General features: G+C 40.7%; 1 protein-coding gene across 2 annotated transcripts in view; it reads left to right on the top strand.

The window, feature by feature from the left end:
• LOC126457939 (uncharacterized) overlaps nt 1-27692 on the top strand; it is a 422121-nt gene that overhangs the window by 321606 nt on the left and 72823 nt on the right. For both annotated transcript variants that reach the window (XM_050094658.1, XM_050094659.1), the window contains 3 exons: nt 2767-2907; nt 8516-8659; nt 10221-10385. In XM_050094658.1, the coding sequence (XP_049950615.1) occupies nt 2767-2907; nt 8516-8659; nt 10221-10385 (450 nt within the window). The remainder of the gene's footprint in view (nt 1-2766; nt 2908-8515; nt 8660-10220; nt 10386-27692) is intronic.

Here is a 27692-nt window from a genome sequence, read left to right as displayed (position 1 = left end):
AGAGTCCACATCTGCCCCTGGAAATGTCTTACAATTTAAAACCTGGTTCCTAAATCTCTGTCTGACCATTATATAATCTATCTGATACCTTTTAGTATCTCCAGGGTTCTTCCATGTATACAACCTTCTTTCATGATTCTTAAACCAAGTGTTAGCTATGATTATGTTGTGATCTGTGCAAAATTCTACCAGGCGGCTTTCTCTTTCATTTCTTAGCCCCAATCCATATTCACCTACTACGTTTCCTTCTCTCCTTTTTCCTACTACCGAATTCCAGTCACCCATGACTATTAAATTTTCATCTCCCTTCACTATCTGAATAATTTCTTTTATTTCATCATACATTTCTTCAATTTCTTCGTCATCTGCAGAGCTAGTTGTCATATAGCCTGTCATGGGCGAGGGCTTCATATCTATCTTGGCCACAACAATTCGTTCGCTGTGCTGTTTGTAGTAGCTTACCCGCATTCATATTGTTTTATTCATTATTAAATCCACTCCTGCATTACCCCTATTTGATTTTGTATTTATAACCCTGTATTCACCTGACCAAAAGTCTTGTTCCTCCTGCCACCGGACTTCAGTAATTCCCACTATATCCAACTTTAACCTATCCATTTCCCTTTTTAAATTTTCTAACCTACATGCCCGATTAAGGGATCTGACATTCCACGCTCCGATCCATAGAACGCCAGTTTTCTTTCTCCTGATAACGACATCCTCTTGAGTAGTCCCTGCCCGGAGATCCGAATGGGGGACTATTTTACCTCCAGAATATTTTACCCAAGAGGACGCCATCATCGTTCAATCATACAGTAAAGCTGCATGCCCTCGGTGAAAATTACGGCTGTACTTTCCCCTTGCTTACAGCCATTCGCAGTACCAGCACAGCAAGGCCGTTTTGGTTATTGTTACAAGACCAGATCAGTCAATCATCCAGACTGTTGCCCTTGCAACTACTGAAAAGGCTGCTGACCCTCTTCAGGAACCACACGTTTGTCTGGCCTCTCAACAGATACCCCTCCGTTGTGGTTGCACCTACGGTACCGCTATGTGTATCGCTGAGGCACGCAAGCCTCCCCACCAATGGCCAGGTCCATGGTTCATGGGGGGTCATATGTAATGTGGGCATATTTTATCAAAGTTAAATAGTTTTACATTGCATTTTTACTGAAATAATTCCTCTCATTTTAGTCTTAAATCCGTTGGTGAAAATTATCATCTGTGGAAACCAACTGAGATACTTTGTAGGAGCACTAGTGCAAATCTTTAACCCCGCAAAAATTTTGCAGCCACATATATTTATCTTTGTACCTGATGGTGGCATAACAGCCAAAAATCAGTTTATGAAATAACAATTATTGTAGAATATATATATATATATATATATATATATATATATATATATATATATATATATATATATATATATATATATTTTTCATTCTTAAAAACAAAACTAGCATTCTTCGGGTCAGATTGTGGAATGTTAGAGCTCTTAATTGGATATGTATATTAGGAAATTCTAAAAGGGAAGTCGGTGGGTATAAATTTAGATATTGTGGCAGCTAGTGAAATACGGTGGCAGAAAGAACAGGATTTCTGTTCAGGTGAGAAGGTGAGTGTTGGGCTGTAAATTCAAAATCAAATTTGGGGGGGAGGGGGGGGGGATACAAGACCAGTTTTGAAAATAAGAACATAGAAATGTGGATAAGCTACTATTAACAATATAGTGAAACATTGTCATAGTGAGAATATTATGAAAAGGATAGTTGCTACTCACCATGTAGCGGAGATGCTGAGTTGCAGAGAGGCACAACAGAAAGACTGTCAGAAAGTGAGCTTTCGCCTAATAAGGCCTTTGTCAAATTAGACAACACACATGCGCATGTGCATGCGCACACACATTAACTTTGGCCCCCTCCCCCCCCACACACACACAGAGCCAGGGACTGTCACTGTGTGTGTGTGTGTGTGTGTGTGTGTGTGTGTGTTTGTGTGTGTGTGTGTGTCTTGTCTATTTTCAAGGAAGGCTTTGTTGGCCAAAAGCTCACTTTCTGACAACCTTTTTGTTGTGCCTGTCTATAACTTAGCATCTCCACTATATGGCGAGTAGCAACTATCCTTTTCATAATATTGTCATATTGAGGAGAGAGACAAAGCCACCACCATCCACAATACAACAAGTTTATATATTTACTTGCTGTGCAGATAATGAAGAGATGAAAGACTGTATGGTGACATAAAAGGAAGTGTACATATGGTTAAGGTAGGTGAATGTTTTTGTTGAGAGATTGAAATAGTATAGTAGAGGGAAAAAAAGATAATAAAAATAGTAAGAGAAAATGGAATGAGGATAGAGAATATTTGTATGGACTTGAATTGCAAATCACTTATCTTTGAAAATATCAATGACAAACAATCAGTCTTTCCTTCTCATCCCTTCTGGTAAGTACCCCTGACCCAGGATTCTGGGTGACTTTTCAGAATTCTAACCCTTTTCCTAAACCATACCAGTCCTTTTCCTTCATCCTTCTTTCTTCCCATTCAACCCTTATGCCAGGAGGAGGAGCCACTGGCTCCAAAAGCTAACAAACTGCAAAACATTTTGTATGTGTTTCTCCTGCCACCGCTTGGTGAGTAGATTTTTTTATCTATGTTTAAGGACAACAAGTTTCACGCTTCATTTGCTTCGTGATCTAGGCAGTAAAAAATACCAATATTGTCCTTTCAGCTTTGATATTGATAGGGAAAAAATTGTTTCAGTTGTCCTGTGGCTGCCATCATTCAGCACTGTTAACATCTAATGGTACCCTGTATGTCTGGGGCAGAAATCTGGATGGTCAGCTGGGCACTGGTTCACGGAAAGAAGTGTTAATACCAACACCTGTTGCATCCCAGAAAAAGGTAAAATTCACCAAAAGAAAAATGTTATTTTTGTCTATAAGATAGTTGCTTTTGATTTTCATGATATGATATATGTGAATTGAATGTGAAGGTGAACTCTTCTGTTTTATGAGTGTTGCAACATCAAATACCCACCTTTTAGGTGCATAAGAACAGTCATGAAAATGCTGCCAAATTTCAATATATGCTGTCATACAGTACTTGCACTTTTCTCCTACAACTTGGTTGGCAGTACAGTACCTTATTTGAACTAATTTGTGAAATTCTGCTGTCATCATTCTTTCTTTTAGCTGTTTGACTGAATCATAAATTAACACACATTCATAGTGTTGTACCTCTAATTTGTTCAAATTGGCACTTCTTTTATTATGACTGTCCTGTTTTTGTTTTGTGAGACAAAGAATCACCTGCTCGGACATCATTCAGTAATTTGATTCTTTCAACAGTTATCATTTCACTTGTAACTTTGCTTCCATGGATGAAGTCTGAAAAAAATTGATGTTGTATGGTTCCCATTAATAATTTTATGTATCGTGCAACAATAATTCCAATCCCAAAGAAAGCAGCTGTTGACAGATGTGAAAATTACCGAACAGTCAGTTTAATAAGCCACAGCTGCAAAATAGTAACACGAATTCTTTATAGACGAATGGAAAAACTAGTAGAAGCCGACCTCGGGGAAGATCAGTTTGGATTCCGTAGAAATACTGAAACACGTGAGGCAATACTGACCGTACGACTTGTCTTAGAAGAAAGATTAAGGAAAGGCAAACCTACATTTCTAGCATTTATAGACTTAGAGAAAGCTTTTGACAATGTTGACTGGAATACTCTCTTTCAAATTCTAAAGGTGGCAGGGGTAAAATAAAGGGAGCGAAAGGCTATTTACAATTTGTACAGAAACCAGATGGCAGTTATAAGAGTCGAGGGACGTGAAAGGGAAGCAGTGGTTGGGAAGGGAGTAAGACAGGGTTGTAGCCTCTCCCCGATGTTATTCAATCTGTATATTGAGCAAGCAGTAAAGGAAACAAAAGAAAAATTCGGAGTAGGTATTAAAATCCATGGAGAAGAAATAAAAACTTTGAGGTTTGCCGATGACATTGTAATTCTGTCAGAGACAGCAAAGGACTTGGAAGAGCAGTTGAATGGAATGGACAGTGTCTTGAAAGGAGTATATAAGATGAACATCAACAAAAGCAAAACGAGGATAATGGAATGTAGCCGAATTAAGTCGGGTGATGCTGAGGGAATTAGATTAGGAAATGAGACACTTAAAGTAGTAAAGGAGTTTTGCTATTTGGGGAGCAAAATAACTGATGATGGTCGAAGTAGAGAGGGTCAGGAAGTCGTTTTTGAAAGTATTTGTATGGAGTGTAGCCATGTATGGAAGTGAAACATGGACGATAAATAGTTTAGATAAGAAGAGAATAGAAGCTTTCGAAATGTGGTGCTACAGAAGAATGCTGAAGATTAGATGGCTAGATCACATAACTAATGAGGAAGTATTGAATAGGATTGGGGAGAAGAGAAGTTTGTGGCACAACTTGACCAGAAGAAGGGATCAGTTGGTAGGACATGTTCTGAGGCATCAAGGGATCACCAATTTAGTATTGGAGGGCAGCGTGGAGGGTAAAAATCGTAGAGGGAGACCAAGATATGAATACACTAAGCAGATTCAGAAGGATGTAGGTTGCAGTAGGTACTGGGAGATGATGAAGCTTGCACAGGATAGAGTAGCTTGGAGAGCTGCATCAAACCAGTCTCAGGACTGAGGACCACAACAACAACAACAGCAACACAACAGTGGAACAATATAAGGACTTGGCAGTTCACTTGAAGTGAGGAAATTATTGAGAAATCGTTTTATAAAAGTATTAACATCTCTTCACTTACCATGTGATGTTTAAATCTTGTTTGGGCTTCATTCCAGTCAGAAAGTTTGCCACCATGTCACTCATTATTTTTCTCTGTTCCTGTTGTCTGTGTCATCATCATCATCATCATCACAATCAGCTGTATGACATCCAATATCCTGGAGAATTTTCCATGCATAATGATCTTTGTTTGTATGCAACCATCCATTTTCCTGTCTACATGTTCTTCTATTTCCATGTCATTTTCATTGCTTTATGATTACATCTTCTATTCCAGTCCTTTCCATGATCTGTCTGGGTCTTTAAACAATAATTCCTAACACACGTCTCTCTGTTGCTTGTTGATCAGTACTCAGTTTTTGAAGGGATTTCTCAACAAAAATCCATGTGCCAGAGCTGATAATACGTACACTGATTGTAAACGAATATTACTGGAAGCACTCCAAATTATTTTTACTTTTTTATTTATTTGTTTACCTATCCATTCAGGTGTCAACTCCAACTATCCTAAACAAAAAAACTCATCAACTGGTCTTGTAACTTTATTATTAATTTTAACTATTTTCTATTCAGTACATTGGTTATACAGTAATTTAGTCTAGTTGATTATCACACTTACTTTCTGGACTGGTCTGTTACGGGTTTGATAAATTCACTTTATTGCGACACTTAAAACTTTCCCATAATTCATACGTTCTCTAGACGGGAAATCTAAACAACAGAATAATTAAAACACAGGGAGCAAACATAAATCAAATAGAGATTGTGTCAGAGATAATCACTGCACTTTGGTTACTGCTGCACTTCACCACTCCCTGTTATAATGTCAGTGATAGTTGTTGTTGAATTGGATGTAATGTCCAGCCCAGATCACAACAGGTCTTGTGTAGGCTGCTTCTGTGTCAGAGGTTGCCTCTGATGTCCATCGCGGCTTATCTGTGACGTGTGGCAGATCGGCTGGTGTGTTTGTCGTGTCAGTGGTGCCTGTATTTGTGGATGAGTCCATACCAGTACAGGCAGTGTTCAAAACAAGTTTGAGTCTGTCGATGGTAGTGGTGGATGATGTACCCCTCATTGACATTGAACATCTTTTCTGCTCTACTGATAACATGAAAATGTTCATCGTAAGTTGGTTGCTGTGCCTTTGCACACTGTGTCATGCTGTACAAAAACTTAATCGCATCTCTGTTGCTCGTTGAAAACAAATGGATTTACAGTTCCCTCAGAGCAACATGATGTAGCTGCCAGATTTGTGCTTGTAGACTGCGTACAAAGTCTGTGGTCACGACTTTCCAGTCTTCTTTCACCAACATGCAAAGACCCAGGAGGATGATGAGCAATGTCTCTGTTGACTGCTTGACTGCTGTGATTTGTGCAACATAGATACACTTTCAATTAATTTGGGGGAAGGAATCAAACAGTGAAGTCATCGGTCTCATTGGATTATGGAAGGATGGAGAAGGAAGTCGGCCATGCCCTTTCAAAAGAACCATCCATATTTGCCTGAAGTGATTCAGGGAAATCACGGAAAACCTAAATCAGGATTGCCGGACGCAACACAGGATTGAACCATCGTCCTCACCAATCACAGTCCAGTGTGCTAACTGCTGCGCCACCTCGGTCAGTACACTTTCAATTGCCGATGCATTCACTCGAATTGCCTTCCTTGGTCTGTTGTACCTCCCAGTGGTACACCGAAATGGACGATGCATGCTCAGAAGAACATGGTCGTGATTGTTTCGGCAGTAATATCAACCATAGGGAACATCTCTGGCCAGTGTGTGGTATGGTCAGTGGCTGTAAGACAGTAGGTGTACCTCTCCGGTGGTGGGAGTGGCCTGACAGTGTCCGGATACACACGGTCGAATCTTTGTATCAGTGAAACAAACATGCCAACAGGTCCCTGACATGCCAGCTAACTTTGCTCCGTTGGCAGGCCACACATTGACATACATCTTGCTTACAATCTTTGTCCATGTTTGGCCACACAGAAGCTCAGTTAATCATCATTAAATATCACATATACTAAAATTAACTGCAAGGACAAATTGTAAGACTTGAGGCTTAACAAATAGTACATGAATTCATCTGAATAGTGATACATTTAGAATTGAAAAAGGCTTCAGATAGGGAAATTCCATATAACTGAACTTTTTTCAGCAATCCTAGATGGTGTTTTCTTATCCTTAATCGGGGGGGGGGGGGGGGGGGGGGGGGGGGAAATGTGTTAAAGGATCATATGTAAGCTACCTTCAAGAAGCTTTTAATGGAGATAGACTTCAACAAATAATAGAAGAATGTAAGTGTTGTGTTTATTAAATGTGTAACAATCATAATTCTCATTCATTTTATAATTTTTTAAATTATAAACCATGTATACAAATTGCTAAGCCCCTGTTATCTCTTTAACTTCCATTGAAGTTGCCTCTCATTTGGTTTCTGCCTTTCTCTTCTGCTACACACATTCTTTCTTAACTTTGAAACTTTTGCTTCAGAATTCACAGAATTTACATATTACTTACAGTTTCCAGTAACTGTTAATATATTTGGCTATCCCATGTGAATGTGGTATAGGTATTCTGTTCATTATACTACCACTATCCACTGTTTTATGTCTAAAGAGCTAAGACTAAATCACACAACATTTGTACGTGCTATATATGTCAGATGTAAAAATCCTCAAATAATATTGTGTTATCTCCCTCTCCCTCCCTCTCCTCCCCCCTCTTCCCCATCACATCCCCTTCCATCACTGCTCCCTCCCCACATATTGTATTTGCTTGTGGTCAATCTCACTGCATAAACACATTACATACAGGGGGATTCTGTATCAATTTGAGGTAAGGGACCCTGGTCTGGAAATGGCCAAGCCGAAAGTTGTTAGCAAAAATAGTTCTGATACCTCTGACTGTGGACTAGTGGACTTCTTCTATGGTTAGCTCTTTGCTTTCCATATTTTATGAGGAGGTAGCCTGGGCCAAAACAAGAAAAAATTGTCTAGTAAACATGGCTCTAAACTGCATATCTTAAGAGCAAAGCTGTTTTAATTTACTAACCCGATATTGTGCACATGCTCATTGGCAGTGCTCCTATGGAAGATACATGAAAATAATATATAATAAATGCTATAGAATGTGTGTTATGGGAGTTGGAATGTGTTTATAATTACTTGTGCTTTGAGTTTGACGGTTCAGTACTTACTTATAAAGGACTGCTGATGATGAGCATGTGCTCAGCAGCTTTTCAGTAAATTAAAAAATGTAAAAACCAAGCAGTCTTACTGTTATATTTACAAACAAAAATGTCTTCCATCAACTGTGTGAAGGCTGCAAGATGCCTTGAATATAGAACTATGAACCCTTGTTCAGCAGAAGAGATAAGTATTTTACAGTAGGAAAGATGAAAAAGTGTTCGCTGCTCTCAAGATATGAACTTTAGACCCCATGTTTACACATTTTTTTTTGTTATCTTGATCCATACTATGGAAAGCGTAGAACTCACGGTACAAGTTGTACACTAGTACACTGTCAGAGGTATTATAAGAATTTTCGCTTGTAAATTTGGATTTGGTCATTTCCAGACCAGTCCCTTACCTCAAATTAATACATTTATCCTTCTCCATCATCCCTGAAAGTTTGTAACATAATCATGGAATCACACTGTATATTTTTAGACGTTTCGTATTATTGGCATATTTTCGTAGTGATATTTTGGATAATTTCACCTTCCTTCAGCAGTCCCCTGCATCAACAATTATCTGTGGAGGCATTCCTGAAGACAGTCAGTTACAGCAAGTTAGCTGTGGCTGTGAATTCACTACAGCATTAGAAGCAGCAAGTGGGCGTCTGTGGGCATGGGGCAGCAATGCTCATGGCCAGGTACTGTAAAATTATTGAAACTTTATGAAGAACATTATACAAAATGTTTCCCTTTGTTTCCTCATTCAATTGTATGTATATCCAACATAAACCTAAACTGGTCCTCAGAACTTCATAGTCAGGAAAGGAAAATACTCCCAAGAAAACTATAAACTTAAATTTTGTAGTATAACATTTTGAGAGAGATGCACGCTTGTGTGATACAATTATCTCCACTGCTTTCCCGCAACTAACAACATCCGTAAAAAGTACTATCATTTCAGTATAGGAAGTAAGTTATACTTGCTGGTGACTAACAAAGTAACTAACACACAGTGGCTATTATATTTTGATGGAGAACCACTCCCCAGCCATGAGATGATTTGAACACATGAACTCCATCACATACTTTTGCTCAAATGTTATGTTGGGGTTGTGAATTTGGGATTTATTGTGTTAAGCTTAAATTAAAATGATTTTTATAGCTAATCACCATATCGTTTCTAACAGAACCATCACCACCACCACCACCACCACACATTCATTGGTGATGCTATTGTTCAGCCTTTTGGTAATCTCAGAATATCTACATACGAAAAGTATCTCGACAAGAAAGTAGCATATGAATTTCAAGTCACTTGCAATTTCAGAAGTTAAAATTTGTTGGCATGAATACAAATCTCAACTCAGTTGTACTCTCTGGCACGTCATCAGTATCTCATATTCAAATGATGAATTTGATGTTAATTGCTGAATCCATTATTTTAGTTTCATTGATTTATTTATATTTAGCTACTGTATGCAAAACAGGAAGTGCCCATGTTAAGTCAGAAAAGGAAGAAAATCTTGGTCTGTGCGCAAGACACTAAATTAGGTTTTCCTCTGAGAAACCAAATACATCTCTCACTTCATGTGTTTCCATATCTTTTGAGTCTAAAATCTTCTCTGATGTATGCACAAATGAAGCATATCTGACCTGCCCCAAGATTCATTATGACTGTACACTTCTTGGCTTGCATATTTCTCCCTTCTTTGCCTCATCATAAACTGTGTGCACTGCACAGTGTTTAAATGTAACTTAAAGCATTGTATGATATCTGCTTAATTTAATGAAGTGTCATTGTGTGGTCTCATATTCCTTGCAATGCCATCACAAAGCTGTCATATGAGAATTTATTACGATTTTAGATTAAACATGAAAAAGAATGAGGAAACAGCAAACATTACTCCATCACAAAACTATATAGTGACTTGGCACAGTGGTAAGACGTTGAACTCACATTTGTGAGGATGGAAGTTCTGATCTCCCTCTGGCAGTCCAGATATACTTTTTCTTTGGTTTTCCTAAATTTCTTAAAGTATATCCTGGTAAGATCTTTCTGAAAAGGATGTGACTTATTCTTTCCCATCCTTACCCGGTTCGAGTTTGTTCTCCATGTCTAATGACAACATAATTTACAGAATGTAAACCCTAATCTTCCATCCTTTTTTTTTTTTTGCCATAAAACTGCACACTACAAATAGTAATTTAGTTCTAGTGTGGGGCTACAGAGGTCTTAAAGCAATTCTTTATTGTTAATAGCTGGGCAGGCCACCTTTAGAAGAGGGCAAGGCACTCGAGGGTCGCCTCATCATGCTGAAGACATCAAAACGTGTCATTAAATTGCCACAAGGTGCTCATAATGCTTGTGATATGCCACAGGAAGTGACAGGAGTTCCAAGTAACAGCATCTCTTTTCAGGCCCAGGTACGTATCATACTGACATAACATTTTTCGACAGTCAATCAGCAGTTATATTCTTTGCAAATGCACTTTTTTTTTCATTTTCAGAACACACTACCTTTAAGATTATAAGTTTCACAATTTGGTTTTTCCTTATGTACATGAAAATCTTCTTCGTTCCTGCTCAGATGTCACCATCAGCCTATTCATTGTGGAAGTTCTTCATTGCAACTCAATTGTTCAGTTACAAAAATGTTTAGATTCTCTAACATTAAAGCTGTTACCAGCTCAAATGTTAGTGTGAATGCCACAGTGCTTTAGCAAGTGTGGTACTGTTTCAGGGGGTATAGCCTTTCCATTTTCCAACCTATGAGTTAACATATTCAGTCAGTTATGTGTTCCTATAGTTTAAAGCTGACTGTGAGGCATGCTATATCATTGCAGTTTTCCTTAAATATTGATCATTTCTAGAGGTGAAAGTATTTGTAAGGGACTGGATAAAACTCCTAGGACTTGTCAGGAATCAAACAAGGACATGCTGGAATTACAGGCTCCAAGAATATTGAAAGTATAAAATCTTTCAGTAAAGCTATACTCTTTCTTATTGTCATGCACTGCTGGCCTATTAACCTAGTTTTATCTGTGTTTACCTTCCTGTCCAGACCACTGTTGTTTTATGTATATTTAGCTTGCCTTTTATATTTATAAAATCAGTTTTTTGCTAAGTTCAGTCAAAAAGAAATCTGCTATTGCGTATCATTGCTTTGACATTGGTCATCCTATAGATCATAACAATACAGAGATTCTGGCATGCACTTCCAGCTACTGGGATATTATTATTAAGAAAGCAGCCAATTAGCAAGTGACCTTAAAAATTGAGATGGATTCTACTTGGAGTTCTCCTCCCCCCCCCCCCCCCCCCCCAGCCCCCCACCGCCCTCTCCTGGCACCTGCCACAACAACACCCCTCCCCCGCTTGCTCACTCAACAATTAATGCTACTTGCTTAACCAATGGCAATTAAGATTCACTATTGATAATTCTAAGATTGGTCCTCCTTTGGATGTGTGGTGGCATTAGTTGTTTACAGTGTGTGCTGCCTTTTTGCATATGTCCGATATGTGGATGTTTTAAATTTTCTTGAACAACCCCCTCTCCTGCATTTGTGCCTCAAAAATGGTGTGTTGTGCACTTGTGTAAATTTCAACATTTTATAGGGCAGGAGAAACTAAATTTTCTAGCATGTTCTGCTTAGCAATGTGTTACACCAATTGGTGGGCAACTGCGTCAGGCCCAACAGCTCAGGGATGCGGGTTCCTCAGTGTGAGCCACCCAACATATGAAGATGACTGGATTCTAGTGTTACAGACTAGCAGTAGCAGTCGAGGTTAGTGCTGCTAAGTGCTTGAGTCATGAGGTAGCAGTTGGAGGTCCGAGGCATGGTGGCATTAGTGGCAGCTGCTACTCTGTTGTAGCATTTTCTTCAAGGCAGTGACTGGCATGGGGTTCAAACCACAACATAGCTCAACTGTCCAGATGATGACTAGCTGATATGTCATGAGGCCAAAACAACAGTGGATACATTGCTTCTGTTTCAAAAGGGCCTCGGGCCTCCAACTGCTACCTTATGTCTCAGACACTCAAGAGTGGTTAGCCATCTCAGCAGTAATGGGTTACTTAGTAAATTAGTTTGGATTTCAAAAATGCTGTTCCACTGAGACAGCAATACACAATTTCACTGGCCACATAATAGAGTCTTTAAATAGTAAAATGTCACCAATAGGAATTTTCTCTGACTTGTCCATAGTGTTTCATTGTGTGAACCATTACATTATGTTACAGAAATTACAATTCTATGGTACAAATGGAAACAGCATATAAGTGGTTTAAGTCATGTCTATGGAAAAGGAACAAAAAGTTTCTTTATGTGGTTTAGTTGATTTAAGGAAGTTTTCCAATTCATCTAACTGGGGTGAAATTACATTAGGTGTTTCACAGGTGTTTCCTGACAGTTAAATCGATACTCAGTGTTAACAAATTTCTCTTCTTCAGAAACGCTTTCCTTGCCATTGCCAGTCTACATTTTATATCCTCTCTATTTCGATCATCATCAGTTATTTTGCTCCCCAAATAGCAAAACTCCATTACTACTTTAAGTGTCTCATTTCCTAATCTAATTCCCTCAGCATCACCCAACTTAATTCGACTACATTCTATTATCCTCTGATGTCATATGGAATAATATTTAGGGGTAACTCAACAATTAGGCAAAAAGTATTCACTGCTCAAAAGACAGTGGTTAGAATAATGTGTGCGGCTCATTGTCGCACATCTTGTAGACATCTGTTTAAAAGGTTAGGAATTCTAACAATGGCCTCACAATATGTTTACTCAGTAATGAAATTTGTTCTCAACAACATGGACCAGTTTAAAAACAACAGTGACATTCATTGTTATAACAGCAGAAGAAAGATATACTTACGCTATCCTCTACTTAACCTATCTTTGGCACAGAAAGGGGTAAAATATGCTGCTGAAAAACTTTCTGATAAAGTACTAGGTGAATTAAAATGTTTGACAGACAGCAGTAACAGTTTTAAAAATAAATTGAAATAATATCTCCTTGACAACTACTTCCATACCATAGATGATTTATTGAATAGGGATAAATAAATCTGTAATTATAATATATGCATTTTGTGCCATTTAAGGGAATGGGGTAGTTAAAAAAAAATTAAAGGTTTAAAAAAACTTCATTCATGTGTGCATTTCTTATGCACTTGAAACATCATAACAGTTACCGTGAGATTGACCAGTGGAACACGTAACTAAGTAACTAAACATTCAGGCCACCAGACAACTGACTTCAGACTGTAGACCTCTATCTGAATCAGAAAAAGTGCCTTTTTACTGCCCAAGAAATAAAGATATTGGCACATCAAGTGAAGCGTAGTCCATTCCAATTCAGAGAAAATAAGAGCAGTCACAGATTTTCTGATTCCTGGCACATTCATGATGTGAGAAGTTTTCCTCCGACGGTGCTCATGCTACTGGCAGATCTAAAGGACTTTAAAGGACTTCTGCATCAAGGCATATCCATTGCAAGGACTAACATTATCTCCAGTCCTAACATTGTATGACAAGAATGCTAAAACAGAACTTCACACCAACACTAGCAATTGTGGGGTAGGTTCTAGTGCAATTCAGGAAGATGCTGAAAAGATGGTGGGCCATGTTCCAGGGTACTCTCCAAATCCAAGATGAGCTACTCCACAACTGAGAAGAGAGCCTTGCAGTTGTTTGGGTCATCAATAAGTTCTGGCCACATTTATTTGGCAAACCGTTCGCTATTATGACAGACCACCATTCTCTGTGCTGACTGACTAGACTGATGGGTCTGTTGGGTCATTTGGCAACAAAAGCAAACACAAACACATGGATGCCGACTGCAGTTCAGGAAACCTTTGGCAGAGCACAGCAGAGGGAATGAAATCACAGTCACTGCAGCATTACAAATCAGTGCATCCGAACAGAAGATGATGTAGCATTGCTGGAAACCACAGGAGCCTTAAGGAGGAGGAACCAACCAACAAATAATTCCAATTAATATGTGGATCGCTGTATAAGAGGGACTATGATCTAAAGGGTTGGAAAGAGCTCCATCTCATTCCAGCTCATTTACAACCAGCTATCCTGAAGTTTTTTCATGATGGTCACCTGAGATTTGTGGAGACTCTTGACAGAATCAGATGCAGATATCAATAGCCAGGTCCCCACTAAACTTTACACACTGTGTTAGCTACAGTAAGGTACACCAGCAACAGAGGCATGTGTCGCAACCACGTTCAGGGCAACTTGTACAAACACTGCCTGCTGCGGTACCAGTACACTGAATCCGAATCGAGCTTCCCAAAGTCAACAAATGGGAATCAATGATTAAGAAATTGCGCTGGCTACCTCACTCACTATCCTGCCACTAAATCTGTCGACTGCCAAAGCCCCAGAAATTGTGAGGTTTGTTGGTAATTTTGCATTGCAACATCTGACAACTGCCTACCACCCACAGATGAATAGCCTCACAGGATGCTTTATTAAGGCATCGGAAAATATGCTCTTGATGTACGCTGAAACTGAACAGAGAGACTGTGACACAGCACTGCCCATCATTGCATTCATGTACAATACAGGAAAGCGTGCCACTGCAGGCTTCACAGCATACTTTCTGGTTCATGTCATGAGACCAAAACAACAGTGGATACACTGCTACTGTTTCAAATGGATGATACGATGACAACTAAAACACCACGGCTGATGAAGCAAGGCACCTGGCTCACATACAGGTCCTGGAGAAAGACCAAAAGCAATGCCAAGCACCAACCAGCAAGGTACAGCCTGGGAGATTTGTTATAGATTTTTACACCTGAACAAAAGTGGGACTATCAGAAATTTTACCAGAATACTACTTTGAGCTGTATCCTCTGTCACTTGTTGGACATCCAATACAGAGTTGGGTATTAGAAACTACATCAAGAAGACAAAAGCACAGAGACATTGTCCATGTCCTCTGTATGTAGCAGATCAATGATGGGAGGCTGGAGGAAACTGAAGACCCACTCAACAATAGCATTGCATCAACAGGAGGGGCTATCTTCAATGCTCATCACAGTGAAGAGGATGTGAAAAATATAATCAGTGTGGATCTGCCATTACAACAATACAAAAGACTGCTGACAAGATCTAGATCCAGGGTGCTATAGTTGGCTGCAATGAGATCTTCTGAAACAGCTGGTCACTGTCTACATCTACATCTACATCCATACTCCGCAAAACTCCTGACGGTGTGTGGTGGAGGGTACCTTAAGTACCTCTATCGGTTCTCCCTTCTATTCCAGTCTCGTATTGTTTGTGGAAAGAAGGATTGTCGGTATGCTTCTGTGTGGGCTCTAATCTCTCTGATTTTATCCTCATGGTCTCTTCGCGAGATATACGTAGGAGGGAGCAATATACTGCTTGACTCTTCTGTGAAGGTATGTTCTCAAAACTTTAACAAAAGCCCGTACCGAGCTACTGAGCATCTCTCCTGCAGAGTCTTCCACCGGGGTTTATCTATCATCTCCGTAACGCTTTTGCGATTACTAAATGAGCCTGTAACGAAGCGCGCTGCTCTCCGTTGGATCTTCTCTATCTCTTCTATCAACCCTATCTGGTACGGATCCCACACTGCTGAGCAGTATTCAAGCAGTGGGTGAACAAGCATACTGTAATCTACTTCCTTTGTTTTGGATTGCATTTCCTTAGGATTCTTCCAATGAATCTCAGTGTGGCATCTGCTTTACCAACGATCAACTGTATATGATCATTTCATTTTAAATCACCTCTAATGCGTACTCCCAGATAATTTATGGAATTAACTGCTTCCAGTTGCTGACCTGCTATATTGTAGCTAAATGATAAGGGATCTATCTTTCTATGTATTCCCAGCACATTACACTTGTCTACGTTGAGATTGAATTGCCATTCCCTGCACCATGCGTCAATTCGCTGCAGATCCTCCTGCATTTCAGTACAATTTTCCATTGTCACAACCTCTCAATACTCCACAGCATCATCTGCAAAAAGCCTCAGTGAACTTCCTATGTCATCTGCAAGGTCATTTATGTATATTGTGAATAGCAGCGGTCCTATGACACTCCCCTGTGGCACACCTGAAATCACTCTTACTTCGGAAGACTTCTCTCCATTGAGAATGACATGCTGTGTTCTGTTATCTAGGAACTCTTCAATCCAATCACACAATTGGTCTGGTAGTCCATATGCTCTTACTTTGTTCATTAGAAGACTGTGGGGAACTGTATTGAACGCCTTGCGGAAGTCAAGAAACACGGCATCTACCTGTGAACCCGTGTCTACGGCCCTCTGAGTCTTGTGGACGAATAGCGCGAGCTGGGTTTCACACGAGCATCTTTTTCGAAACTGATGCTGATTCCTACAGAGTAGATTTCTAGTCTCCAGAAAAGTCATTATACTTGAACATAATACGTGTTCCAAAATTCTACAACTGATCGACGTTAGAGATATAGGTCTATAGTTCTGCACATCTGTTCGACGTCCCTTCTTGAAAACGGGGATGACCTGTGCCCTTTTCCAATCCTTTGGAGCTCTACGCTCTCCTAGAGACCTACGGTACACCGCTGCAAGAAGGGGGGCAAGTTCCGTCGCGTACTCTTTATAAAATCGAACTGGTATCCCATCAGGTTCCGCGGCCTTTCCTCTTTTGAGCGATTTTAATTGTTTCTCTATCCCTCTGTCGTCTATTTCGATATCTACCATTTTGTCATCTGTGCGACAATCTAGAGAAGGAACTACAGTGCAGTCTTCCTCCGTGAAACAGCTTTGGAAAAAGACATTTAGTATTTCGGCCTTTAGTCTGTCATCCTCTGTTTCAGTACCATTTTCGTCACAGAGTGTCTGGACATTTTGTTTTGATCCACCTACCGCTTTGACATAAGACCAAAATTTCTTAGGATTTTCTGCCAAGTCAGTACATAGAACTTTACTTTCAAATTCATTGAATGTCTCTCGCATAGCCCTCCTCACACTACATTTCGCTTCGCATAGTTTTTGTTTGTCTGCAAGGCTTTGGCTATGTTTATGTTTGCTGTGAAGTTCCCTTTGCTTCCGCAGCATTTTTCTAACTCGGTTGTTGTACCATGGTGGCTCTTTTCCATCTCTTACGATCTTGCTTGGCACATACTCATCCAACGCATACCATATTTACTCGAATCTAAGCCGCACTTTTTTTCCGATTTTTGTAATCCAAAAAACCGCCTGCGGCTTAGAATCGAGTGCAAAGTAAGCGGAAGTTCTGAAAAATGTTTGTAGGTGCCGCCACAACTAACTTCTACTGTCGAATATGTGTAGCGCTACACAGGCATGCTTTGCAGGCACAAAGATAAATACTGGCTCCAAAACCTCTGCGCCAGTAAATAAATTTAAAAAAAAAAGTGGAAGACGAGATTTTTTATCCGCCCCGAGTTTCGACCACTACATTTCATACATTACCCAACGAAGTAGATACAAATTCCGTATTATTCATCTTCAAAAGTAGCAGCATTTCAATGTACTACGAAAATCCGACTGGCAAGACTGTTTGGGATGTTTGTGAATCTGGCCAACTCTACCTTCTGAATTTTTCCTACCTGTGAGAAGAGATGGTTGCTAATAGGAATTTTTATGAATTGTGAATCACATGCAGTATTCTCTTCACCATAAGAATAATACTAATATAAACATTTTGCCTTGTATTCTTTCGTGTTTGCTGCCTAATAAACTACGAAACTAGAGTGAGACAACAGCAAACACGGAAGAATATACATATCATGTCGTGTTTATATTCGTATTATTCTTATGCCTAATAGTGATACAGTCAGAAATGAAGCACGGCAATTGACTAGATTTTTAAATCTAAGATGACTCTAATTTCTGTGCAGAATGTAATGTACTACAGAGGCGTCTACAAAGATTTTCAGAGAAAAATTTTCGCTGAACTCTCCTCCAGAACATCTTCTATCATACGCAGTCTATTATTTGGTTCTTGTTGATCATTATCAAAGAAAGCATTAGTGTAAGTAGCAACAAATAGCAGTCGCTTGCCATTGTTTCACTAATGAGATGATTCCTCTCTTTTTTTATTGTAAGCAGCAGTAGCGCGCACAAAAGCAAGGCATGCCACTAGCGGCGACTGGTCGTAAACACTCATTATCAGAATGCGACAAACAATGCATGACACAGTGCAGTAATGCATTTTCAGCTTAGAGTGACACGTAAAGATCTATAACAAAGAGAACGGCACTTATCAGATCAAAGAAAAATAAGCAATCAATTCAAACCAAACGAAGCACGTGAAAAAGGAAGGGTACCCATATAAATACGGACGTAGCGCCTGACGCATTGCAATGGCTACCTGGTAAAGCTTAACTGCTAAGCTTACGACTCGAACCAAACTACTGTAGTTGTATCGTCATTCATTCGACCTAAATTGTGTCTCATATTACAATGGACCAACTTTGTTTCGATCTGGAGGTGTGGCCTAAAACTTTTCTCTCCCCTTGAATTTCGAGTCTCAAATTTCAGGTGCAGCTTAGATTCGGGAAATTGTTTTTTCCTTGATTTCGAGTCTCATTTTTCAGGTGCGGCTTAGATTCGAGTGCGGCTTAGATTCGAGTAAATACGGTATTGTACGATGGTTTTGAACTTTGTCCACTGATCCTCAACACTATCTGTACTTGAGACAAAACTTTTGTGTTGAGCCGTCAGGTACTCTGTAATCTGCTTTTTGTCACTTTTGCTAAACAGAAAAATCTTCCTACCTTTTTTAATATTTCTATTTATGGCTGAAATCATCGATGCAGTAACCGCTTTATGATCGCTGATTCCCTGTTCTGCGTTAACTGTTTCAAATAGTTCGGGTCTGTTTGTCAGCAGAAGGTCTAATATGTTATTGCCATGAGTCAGTTCTCTGTTTAACTGCTCAAGGTAGTTTTCATATAAAGCCCTTAAAAAAATATCACTGGATTCTTTGTCCCAGCCACCCGTTATGAACGTTTGAGTCTCCCAGTCTATATCCGGCAAATTAAAATCTCCACCCAGAACTATAACATGGTTTCCAGGAGAGAGAGCAATGCCACAAGTTGTGGTGCATGCAGTGTGGTGTAGTGGTTAGTGTCACTGGTGTGGCATGCTGTGGGTTGTAAGCTGAAACACAACCACTAATAATTATTGCTACTTAGTATTTATCATTTCTGGAAGGTTATCAAAATACCTTATGTTTGTGTACTCTGGAACATTTGATGGAGAGGGGGGGGGGGGAAAGGGGGGGGGGGTCAGCTCTCTCCATCCAGGAGATCAGTTCAGTGCTGGCAAAACGTTGGTGTTTTTCCTGATGACACTGCTTTCAGATTCGGACTCAAGCATGGTCACAATGTGATAGTAATGTGTTTGTTTGAAAAACTTAAAAAATCAAAGTGACAATTTAAGGGGTGAGACCTATCGCGAGGTTCTATTTTTCTGTGAATAAGTTTTTTCCTCCCTCTCAGTTGGCTGACCACAGTTGGATGAAGAGGCATTCCAACGAAGAATGTATGAACTGAGAGGAACGGTCAACTATCATTTAATAGCAGATGTGTCAAGTTACAGTTTCTTTCAATATGCAACAAATGATGTATCTGTAAAGTATTGCACTGTAATTTTATTAATCCTGTATATATCAAATGGATTCATATGCACACACATTTAAAGTTACATATAACACACTTCATATGTATAAATATTTATATATAAAACACACTTAATACATTTAAATATTCTTCAGCGGAGTAAAGGTAGTGATGCTGCAAGTATGACTTTAAAGATTTTCCAAAGGTTTTGTCGTCAGTAATTGCTTTTATGTTCTTGGTTAAGTTTGTTACAAAGTTCAAGCCCTGTTTTAGCACAGGGCTGTGATTATTTGTGTCATATATAAGTTTTTGTTTCGTCTGGTTAAGTGATTATGAACATCACAGTTTTTATTTGCAATCTGCAGTTCTTATCTATTACATTTACAATCCCGTCTCCAGCCATTCTGATTTAGGTTTTCCGTGATTTCCCTAAATCGCTTCAGGCAAATGCCGGGATGGTTCCTTTGAAAGGGCACGGCCGATTTCCTTCCCCATCCTTTCCTAACACGAGCTTGTGCTCTGTCTCTAATGACCTTGTTGTCGACGGGACATTAAACAACACTAACCTAACCTATTACATTTATTTAAAGAAATAAGGGATTTCATAATGTGGATATGCAGTAAAGGAGGAAGGCTGAAGATCTTAAACAGACCTGTAATGAATCAAGCAGTGCTGGTAGCTGAGCACCAAGTTAAGGGCACTGACTGAAACAGTTCAACAAATTGTGCTGACAGAAGTACCCTTTGCCACACACCTGCTTTCTCACTGACCTATTGCCATGACTCAGTGACTGCCCAGAACACGTTACACACCCTCAAGAAGCTTTCGTATTAGGAAGAAACTTCATCAACATGGAGGAATGCGGCTGTGGTATTCCGTGTGGACGACAATCAGCCACCAGACAACAGTATCCCCTCCCCTGTGAAGCATGTAGTGTTGTGCTGTGCTTCACTGTGTTGTACATGAAAGTCATGATAGGCAGTGTTGTGTCACTGTCTCTCTGTTTGACTTATGTGTGCATCAAGAACATATTATCCAACACCTTAATAAAGCATTCTGTGAAGTTATTCATCTGTGGATGGTAGACAGTTGTCAGATGTTGCAATGCGAAATTACCTCTAATACTAGTCTCAACTGGAGAACTTTCTCACTATCCGAGATTAACACAAATGGTGTTCCGTGCTCCAAAATGGTCATCTACAAGAAACCTCACAATTTCTGGAGCTTTAGCAGTCGACACAGTGACAGCATAGTGGGCAAGATAGTCAGTACAATTTATTATCCATTGACTCCCATTTGTTGACTTCGTGAACCTTGATTCGGATTCATTGGACTAGCACTGCAGCAGACAGCATTAGTATCCGTTGCCCCAAAGGTGGTTGCGACACACGTGTCTGTTGCTGGTGTACCTTACTGTAGCTCACACAGTGTCTGAATGATCAGTGGAGACCTGGCAATTGATACCTGCATCTGATTCTGTCAATGGTCTTCACAAATCCCCGGTGACCAAATGTTGGAGCATCATGGAAAAACTTTAGGATAGCTGGATGTAATGCAGTAGTGACTGAGGTTTCGTCCACGCTGCTGTGCTCTGTGAAAGGATTCCTTGAACTTCAGTTGACCTCCATGTGTTTGCATCCTCTTTTGTAATGTAAACCACTGTGATGATGTACTCCAAACCCCCCAGTGTCCATCTTGGCAGATGACCCAACAAACCCTTCATGCTAGTCAGCCAGCACAGAGAATGGTGGTCTGTCTTAACAGTGAACAGTTTGCCAAATAAATGTGGCCAGAACTTATTGATGACCCAAACAACTGCAAGGCTCTCTTCTCAGTTGTGGAGTAGCTCATCTTGGATTTGGACAGTATCCTGGAACATGATCTTTTTAGCATCTTTCTGCAATTACACTAGAACCTACCTCACAGTTGCTTGTGTTGGTGTGATGTTCTGTTTTAGCATTCTTGTCATACAGTGCTTGGACTGGAAGTTCTTGCAATGGATTTGCCATGGTACAGAAGTTCTTTAAAGTCCTTTAGAACTGCCAGTAGTATGAGCACAGTATGAGAAAAACTTCTCACATCGTGAGTGTGGTGAGAATCAGAAAATCTGTGACTGCTCTTCCTTTCTCTGGATTGGAATGGACTACACTTCACTTGAGGTGCCAATATCTTTATTTCTTGGGCAGTAAAAAGGCACTTTTTCTGATTCAGATAAAGGCCTACAGTCTGAAGTCAGTTGTGTGGTGGCCTCGATGTTTTTCAAAAGCCTTTAAGAAAACAACAGTATCATCCAGATACCTAAGACATGTTGTGTATTTAAGGTCGTTGAGGCAAGTTGTCATATTGTCAAAGATAGTTGGAGTGTTACAAAGTGCAAATTGCATAACATTAGGCTTACAGGGGCCATCAGGGCTTATGAAGGCAATCTTTTCTGGGTCAGCCTATCAGCCTCGATTTGCCAGTGGGCTATCTATACATCCATAGCTTAGAAATACTTTGTTGCTTTCAAACAGTCTTAGTGTGTCATCAGTGTGTGGATTTACATAGACATCATTCTGTAAGATTTTGTTCAGTTGTTGATAATCAACAGAGAAAAGCCAGGGACCACTCTTCTGCTTCACAAGCACCACAGGAAAGGACCTAAAACTGTCTGTAAGTTCAGTGACCTTACCTCATAGCATCCTCTTCACTTTCTCCTGAATTATTTGTTGTTCAGCTGTGATACACTTTATGAGTTCTGGCTAATTGTTGGTTGACATGGTGTTTTATCATAGGTCATTTGGTCTGTGTTTTCTCCTCTCTGGATCTGAAAACATAAAGAAATTGATGCAGAAAAGCTGCTATCAGTTACCAACATTCAGACCAAATCCCGGGGCAGTGCAATATTAGCTTTCTCTCCTTCATTGTAGTGGTAGCATCAATGACATTAATATGCTCTTTTTGAACTGTTTCGGCTGTTGCTGTGCACGCCTGTTTGAATGAGTTGTGGCTACTCATGACAACCTGTGAGCCGAAGTTACCCTTCGCCACTTGTCTAAATAGGAACACAAGGAAACATATGGCCATTAATGGGATACAATTTACTGGTTCATGGGGCGACATCAAAAGGAACGCAATGAAAGTAGTTTACTCATCTCAAACACATTTAACAACTGCAGGCCCAGAGACCCATACCTGCCCTTAAAAAGACATTATCCTTCTCAGATGGTGTTGGTGTACAGCTGCTCATGCATGGCATACCTGGTGATAACAGTTGGTGACCAGGCTGCCTCTAGTGGCAGTGGCACGCACTACAACTGCTGGAGTAGGTGGGTACAACCAGACTGGTCACCCTCGGAGTGGCCAGAATGAGGTGACAGGCCCATGGCTCATGGAGGGGCCCCTGTGCCCATCCAAGGACGCAACTGGTTCCAGTGAAGTGTCTCGAGTCACTCTTTGGTGTGAACCATGAAGACACAGGCATGAGCATTGACAAAACCGGCACTGCTGCGGAACACCTGCTTCACAGCAGGAGATTGAGCAGTGTCCATGGCTGATTGCTGAGCAGAAGCTCGGAAGGACTCTTGGCTCCAGTTGGCATCGTTCTGTAACAGCCAAAAAAAAAAAAAAAAAAAAAAAAAAAAAAAAAAAAAAAAAAAAAAAAAAAAAAAGTGAGAGCCTGCTTGTTTAAATTTTTCTGTGTACTTTCACATCTTCCTCTTAAACATTTGGACAAGGTGTACTGCTTCACTGTTCAACTGCAGATTGATGGGAGGTGCCTTGAATTGGCGAATGCCATTGTGTGCACCTAAGTTCTTGGAAGGGTACACCACGAACTGTGGTCGATTGTCCGAAACCAGGGTGCAAGGTGAGCCTTCTATGGAGAATATCTTCAACAGGCCTTAGCAATAGCATGTTCTGTCATGGACAAAAAATGACATAGGGAAAACGAGAAAAAGCAGCAATCGCTGATAATGTGGAAGTGTCTAAAAAGGACTGGCAAAATCAGTGTGGACTCCTTTCAAAGGCTGGTCATGACAAAAGAACAGTGTGCGCTGCTGTCTTTTGATTGGAACACTTATGGCAAGCAGCGATCAGATGTTCCACCTCCCAATCAATGCTTAGCCCAAACACATGGCAGCATGCAAACTATTTTGTGTGAGAGATACTCCAGTGATCCAGATGTAATAAGCAGAGCTTCTAGAACTACAATACCACAGCAGAGACAGTGCTTGAACTGGTGATGGAGAAACCATCTACCATCTGTGTCGCCTCCATATCCAATTGAAAACAAAGCAGTCCCTCCTGGTCAAACGAGGGGTCAGGGCCATGGGGAACCAGGACAGAGCAGCCGTTTTCCATGTTGTGGTATGCAACAAAAATAGATCTCATTATTTTACTGGGAGAAGAATGAAGTCTATTTCTGAACACAATGAGCAGTTTTCTCTGCTATGAACACCTGCAGGCTTAATAGGGAAAGAAAGGGCTTGCGGTCAGTACTTAAATGAAATTTTGCACCATACAAGAACATATGATTTTTTTTAAGGCTTAGACAATAAAAAGAGCTCCTTTTTTCACCTGAGAATAATGTTGCTGAGCTGAGTTGAGTGTTTCTGACACAGAGGCAACAGGCTGTTTGCAGACACCTGAATGGTGATGGGGCCAGGACCACCCCTTCCCATGATGAGACATGTCTGTGGCCAGGACCAGATGCTTGATGGATGGAGATGTTGCAAGACATGGCAAACACTGTTCTTAAACTGCACAAAACCTTGCTTACAGTCTGTAGACCAAACAAAAGGAGCACTTTTCTGAAGTAACAGATGCAAGGGGTGGGAGACAGCAGCTGCTCTGGGGATAAACTTCTGATACTATGTCAGTTTGCCAAGGAATACCTGATGTTCTCATAGGTAAGACAAATGGGGCAAAGCCATAATGGTGGTGACATGTTATTTCATGGGGCTCATGCCTTGCCAGGAAATTTCATGGCCCAAATAAACAATGGGAGCTGGAAAAAGTGAGATTACATTTGAAGCCAACGGTCTTTAGAACAGTAAACAAAGAATGGAGGTTTCTTAGATGATGCTCTGTGCTAGCACCTATCTTGATGGTATCATCAAGATAGTTAATGCAATGAGGGACAACGTTTGAAACACATTTTCAGTACTCACATTGTTAACCACAAAGTAGGTAATGGAATGGGCATATAAACTATGTCAGCCAATCTGTCTATTGCTGACAAAGTTCTTAACAGGTGAAAGCTATAATTGTGTGAGTCTTTGTGTTGTGCCTATCTGCGACTCAGCACAAGCATTTGGAGAGCAGAAGACAATATGTCAGTATGTTTCCACGGTGGTCAACCGTGACACATTATATGCTACTCCAGTGAAAGAAGGCAAGCTACTGACACCAGATGTCAAGCATCTTAACAGTTCTAATCATTCCAGTCAGCTGCAGTTGATAACTGTCGATCTGTGTAACAAAGCCCATCCCCATACCCTGGACGAGGTAGCACCCAACATGCTGCAGTTATTCCCTATCACTGTTCAGAGGTTCCAGTTGGTCACTTAGCTGCTGACTTCAAGAAAAATAAGTGAGATGACAATCTACAGAGGTCAAGCCGTCACAAACGCAAATCTTCCATGGATAACAGTCAGCGAGATACCAGGAAATCTTGTTCATGTAATCACATAGGGCCAACGTGTCCAGGTGCTAGGTGTCTCAGGGGCTTATTACGATCAGTTAAAGAAACGATGGTCCTTGATATGAATGGAATTATGCTGAAAGTCGCAAATGGGAAAGAAGTCCAGCCACAGTAACATATGTTGCACACAGTTCTTCTAATTTTTGACAGAATGTAGTTATAATGTTATTCTTGGATGAGACTTTTTGCAGGCATCATAGACTGAAAGAACAGAGCTCCAGAGTGACAAAGCTATTCCAACAAATACTAATAACAAAAATTGCTTTGGTAAGCTGTTTACTGTGTAGACATTATTACTGTGTCATCATCAGAGAGACAAGTTCCACTCATCAGTCAACTTGCTCAGTTAAACTGTGAAGCTTTCATCAATTGCAAAAAGCTACTCAGCCTCACAAAAGAAACTTACACGGCAGAGACAATAATAAGCACTCTAGCTGGTAGTGGTAACCCACCGATTACTACACCTACCAGCCATTACAGCAAGCATGTGTTTCCTTGGGTTCCTAGCTAGAACACAAGTGGTTATGTTAAGGGTCAAATTTGGATGTGTTTTGGATTCTGTGTTTTTTTTCTGCCATTTGGTCCTTCCATGGAGGCTTTACTCCAGTCATAATGGCATGTCATACAGCATCAATAGAATGTTTGTTGGCTATGTTGACCCAGGCTCAGCCACTCGCTGTTTACCCCTCCTCCCCCAATGATGAATCTGTGGAAGACTGAGTTGCTTATGAGAAACAGCTTCGCCAACATTTTGTGGGGTTCCCAGTGGTCAACTCAGAGATCTGCAGGCCAGAACAAACTTTTTTTATTGTAGTGTGAGTAATGGATAAGCCATTAATCCTACAATTTGACATGATGGTGTTCCCCGTGTCCCTAGTCAACTCATAGATGTGTGCCAGATTAAGACCCCCACCATTGCCATGCATCAAACATCACTTGGCAAGCTATAACAAACAACAGATTCCTGTTCTCGACCAATTCGTGGCTGACACAGTTCATATGCCCATTCCGTTACCTACTTTGTGGTTAACAAAGTGAATACTGTAACTCTGTTTGGTTTTTATATTGCAGATGAGATTCATCTCATGACAGACCAAGTGGCTTATCATAATTGGACAACAAAAAGACTCTCACAGTTATAGCTTTTGGCCATTAAGGCCTCCATAGACAGACATATGCTCGTGCCCCCACCCACCCACCCACCCACACACACACACACACACACACACACACACACACACACACACACACACGCAACTTACACACACGACTGCAGTCTAAGGGCAACTGAAACCACACTGTGAGCAGCTGCACCAGTCCATGATGTGAGTGGCGGCAACTGGGTAGGGGTAAGGAGGAGGCTGGAGCGAGGAAGAGGAGGGATAAAGTTGTGCGGGTGGTAGACAGCGAAGTGCTGGAGGTTAGACTGAGGGCAGGGGAGAGGTGAGGAGGAGGGTGGGCAGAGTGCGCAAAAGGAGAGAAATAAGAAGACTGGATGTGATGGTGGAGGCTGTGTAGTGCTGGCATGGGAACAGGGAGGGGCTGGATGGGTGAGGACAGTGACTAACGAAGGTTGAGATGAGAAGGGTCCACATGAATGGCCACCGACAAACTGTGGCCAAGAAACAAGTGGACCACCCTGTTGCTGAACATGCTAGCAAAAATGATATCCTCCATTTCAATGACTGCTTCACAGTCTGAGCCCTATGGATCCTTCCCACCAACACCAGCTATTCTGAATTGCACAGGTGGGAACTTTCCCTGCACTACATCCTATGTTCCCATAACCCTTCTGTCCTTAACCTTGGTTAGTCAGTGTCCTCACCTGTCCAGCCCCTCTGTGTTCCCATTCCAGTACTACACAGCCATCATTCCACCACCACAACCAGTCTTTTTATTTCTCTCCTTTTCTGCACTCCCCCACCCCCCACACTTCTCCCCTGCCCTCAGTCTAATCCTCAGAACTTCAATGACCACCACCCCCACCATACTATCCCTCCCCCTCCATGCTCCAGCCTCCTCCTTACCCCCACCCAGTCACCACGCCCATCATGCACTGGTGCTGCTGCTCACAGTGTGGTTTCAGTTGCCTGAGACTGCAGTTGTTTGTGTGTGTGTGTGTGTGTGTGTGTGTGTGTGTGTGTGTGTGTGTGTGTACACACATGTTGCACCTATGTCTGTCTATTGTTGACAAAGGCCTTAATGGGCAAAAGCTATAATTGTGAGAGTTTTTTTTGTTGTGCCTATCTCCGTCTCAGCATCTCTGCTATATGGTGAGCAGCAACATTCCTTCTCTAATATTTTCATATTCCATCCTAGATTTTCTGTTGTTTGATTCCTGTAATGAAATGTGAGATTTAGACACCTTCTGTCTTATTTTCATTCACATTATGGCATAGGACCAAGACATTCTTTATGTAGGAATGTGTCATT

This window comes from Schistocerca serialis, chromosome 2, assembly GCF_023864345.2.
Source record: "Schistocerca serialis cubense isolate TAMUIC-IGC-003099 chromosome 2, iqSchSeri2.2, whole genome shotgun sequence".
Classification (NCBI taxonomy): domain Eukaryota; kingdom Metazoa; phylum Arthropoda; class Insecta; order Orthoptera; family Acrididae; genus Schistocerca; species Schistocerca serialis.
This window is presented reverse-complemented; position numbering and strand designations above follow the sequence as displayed.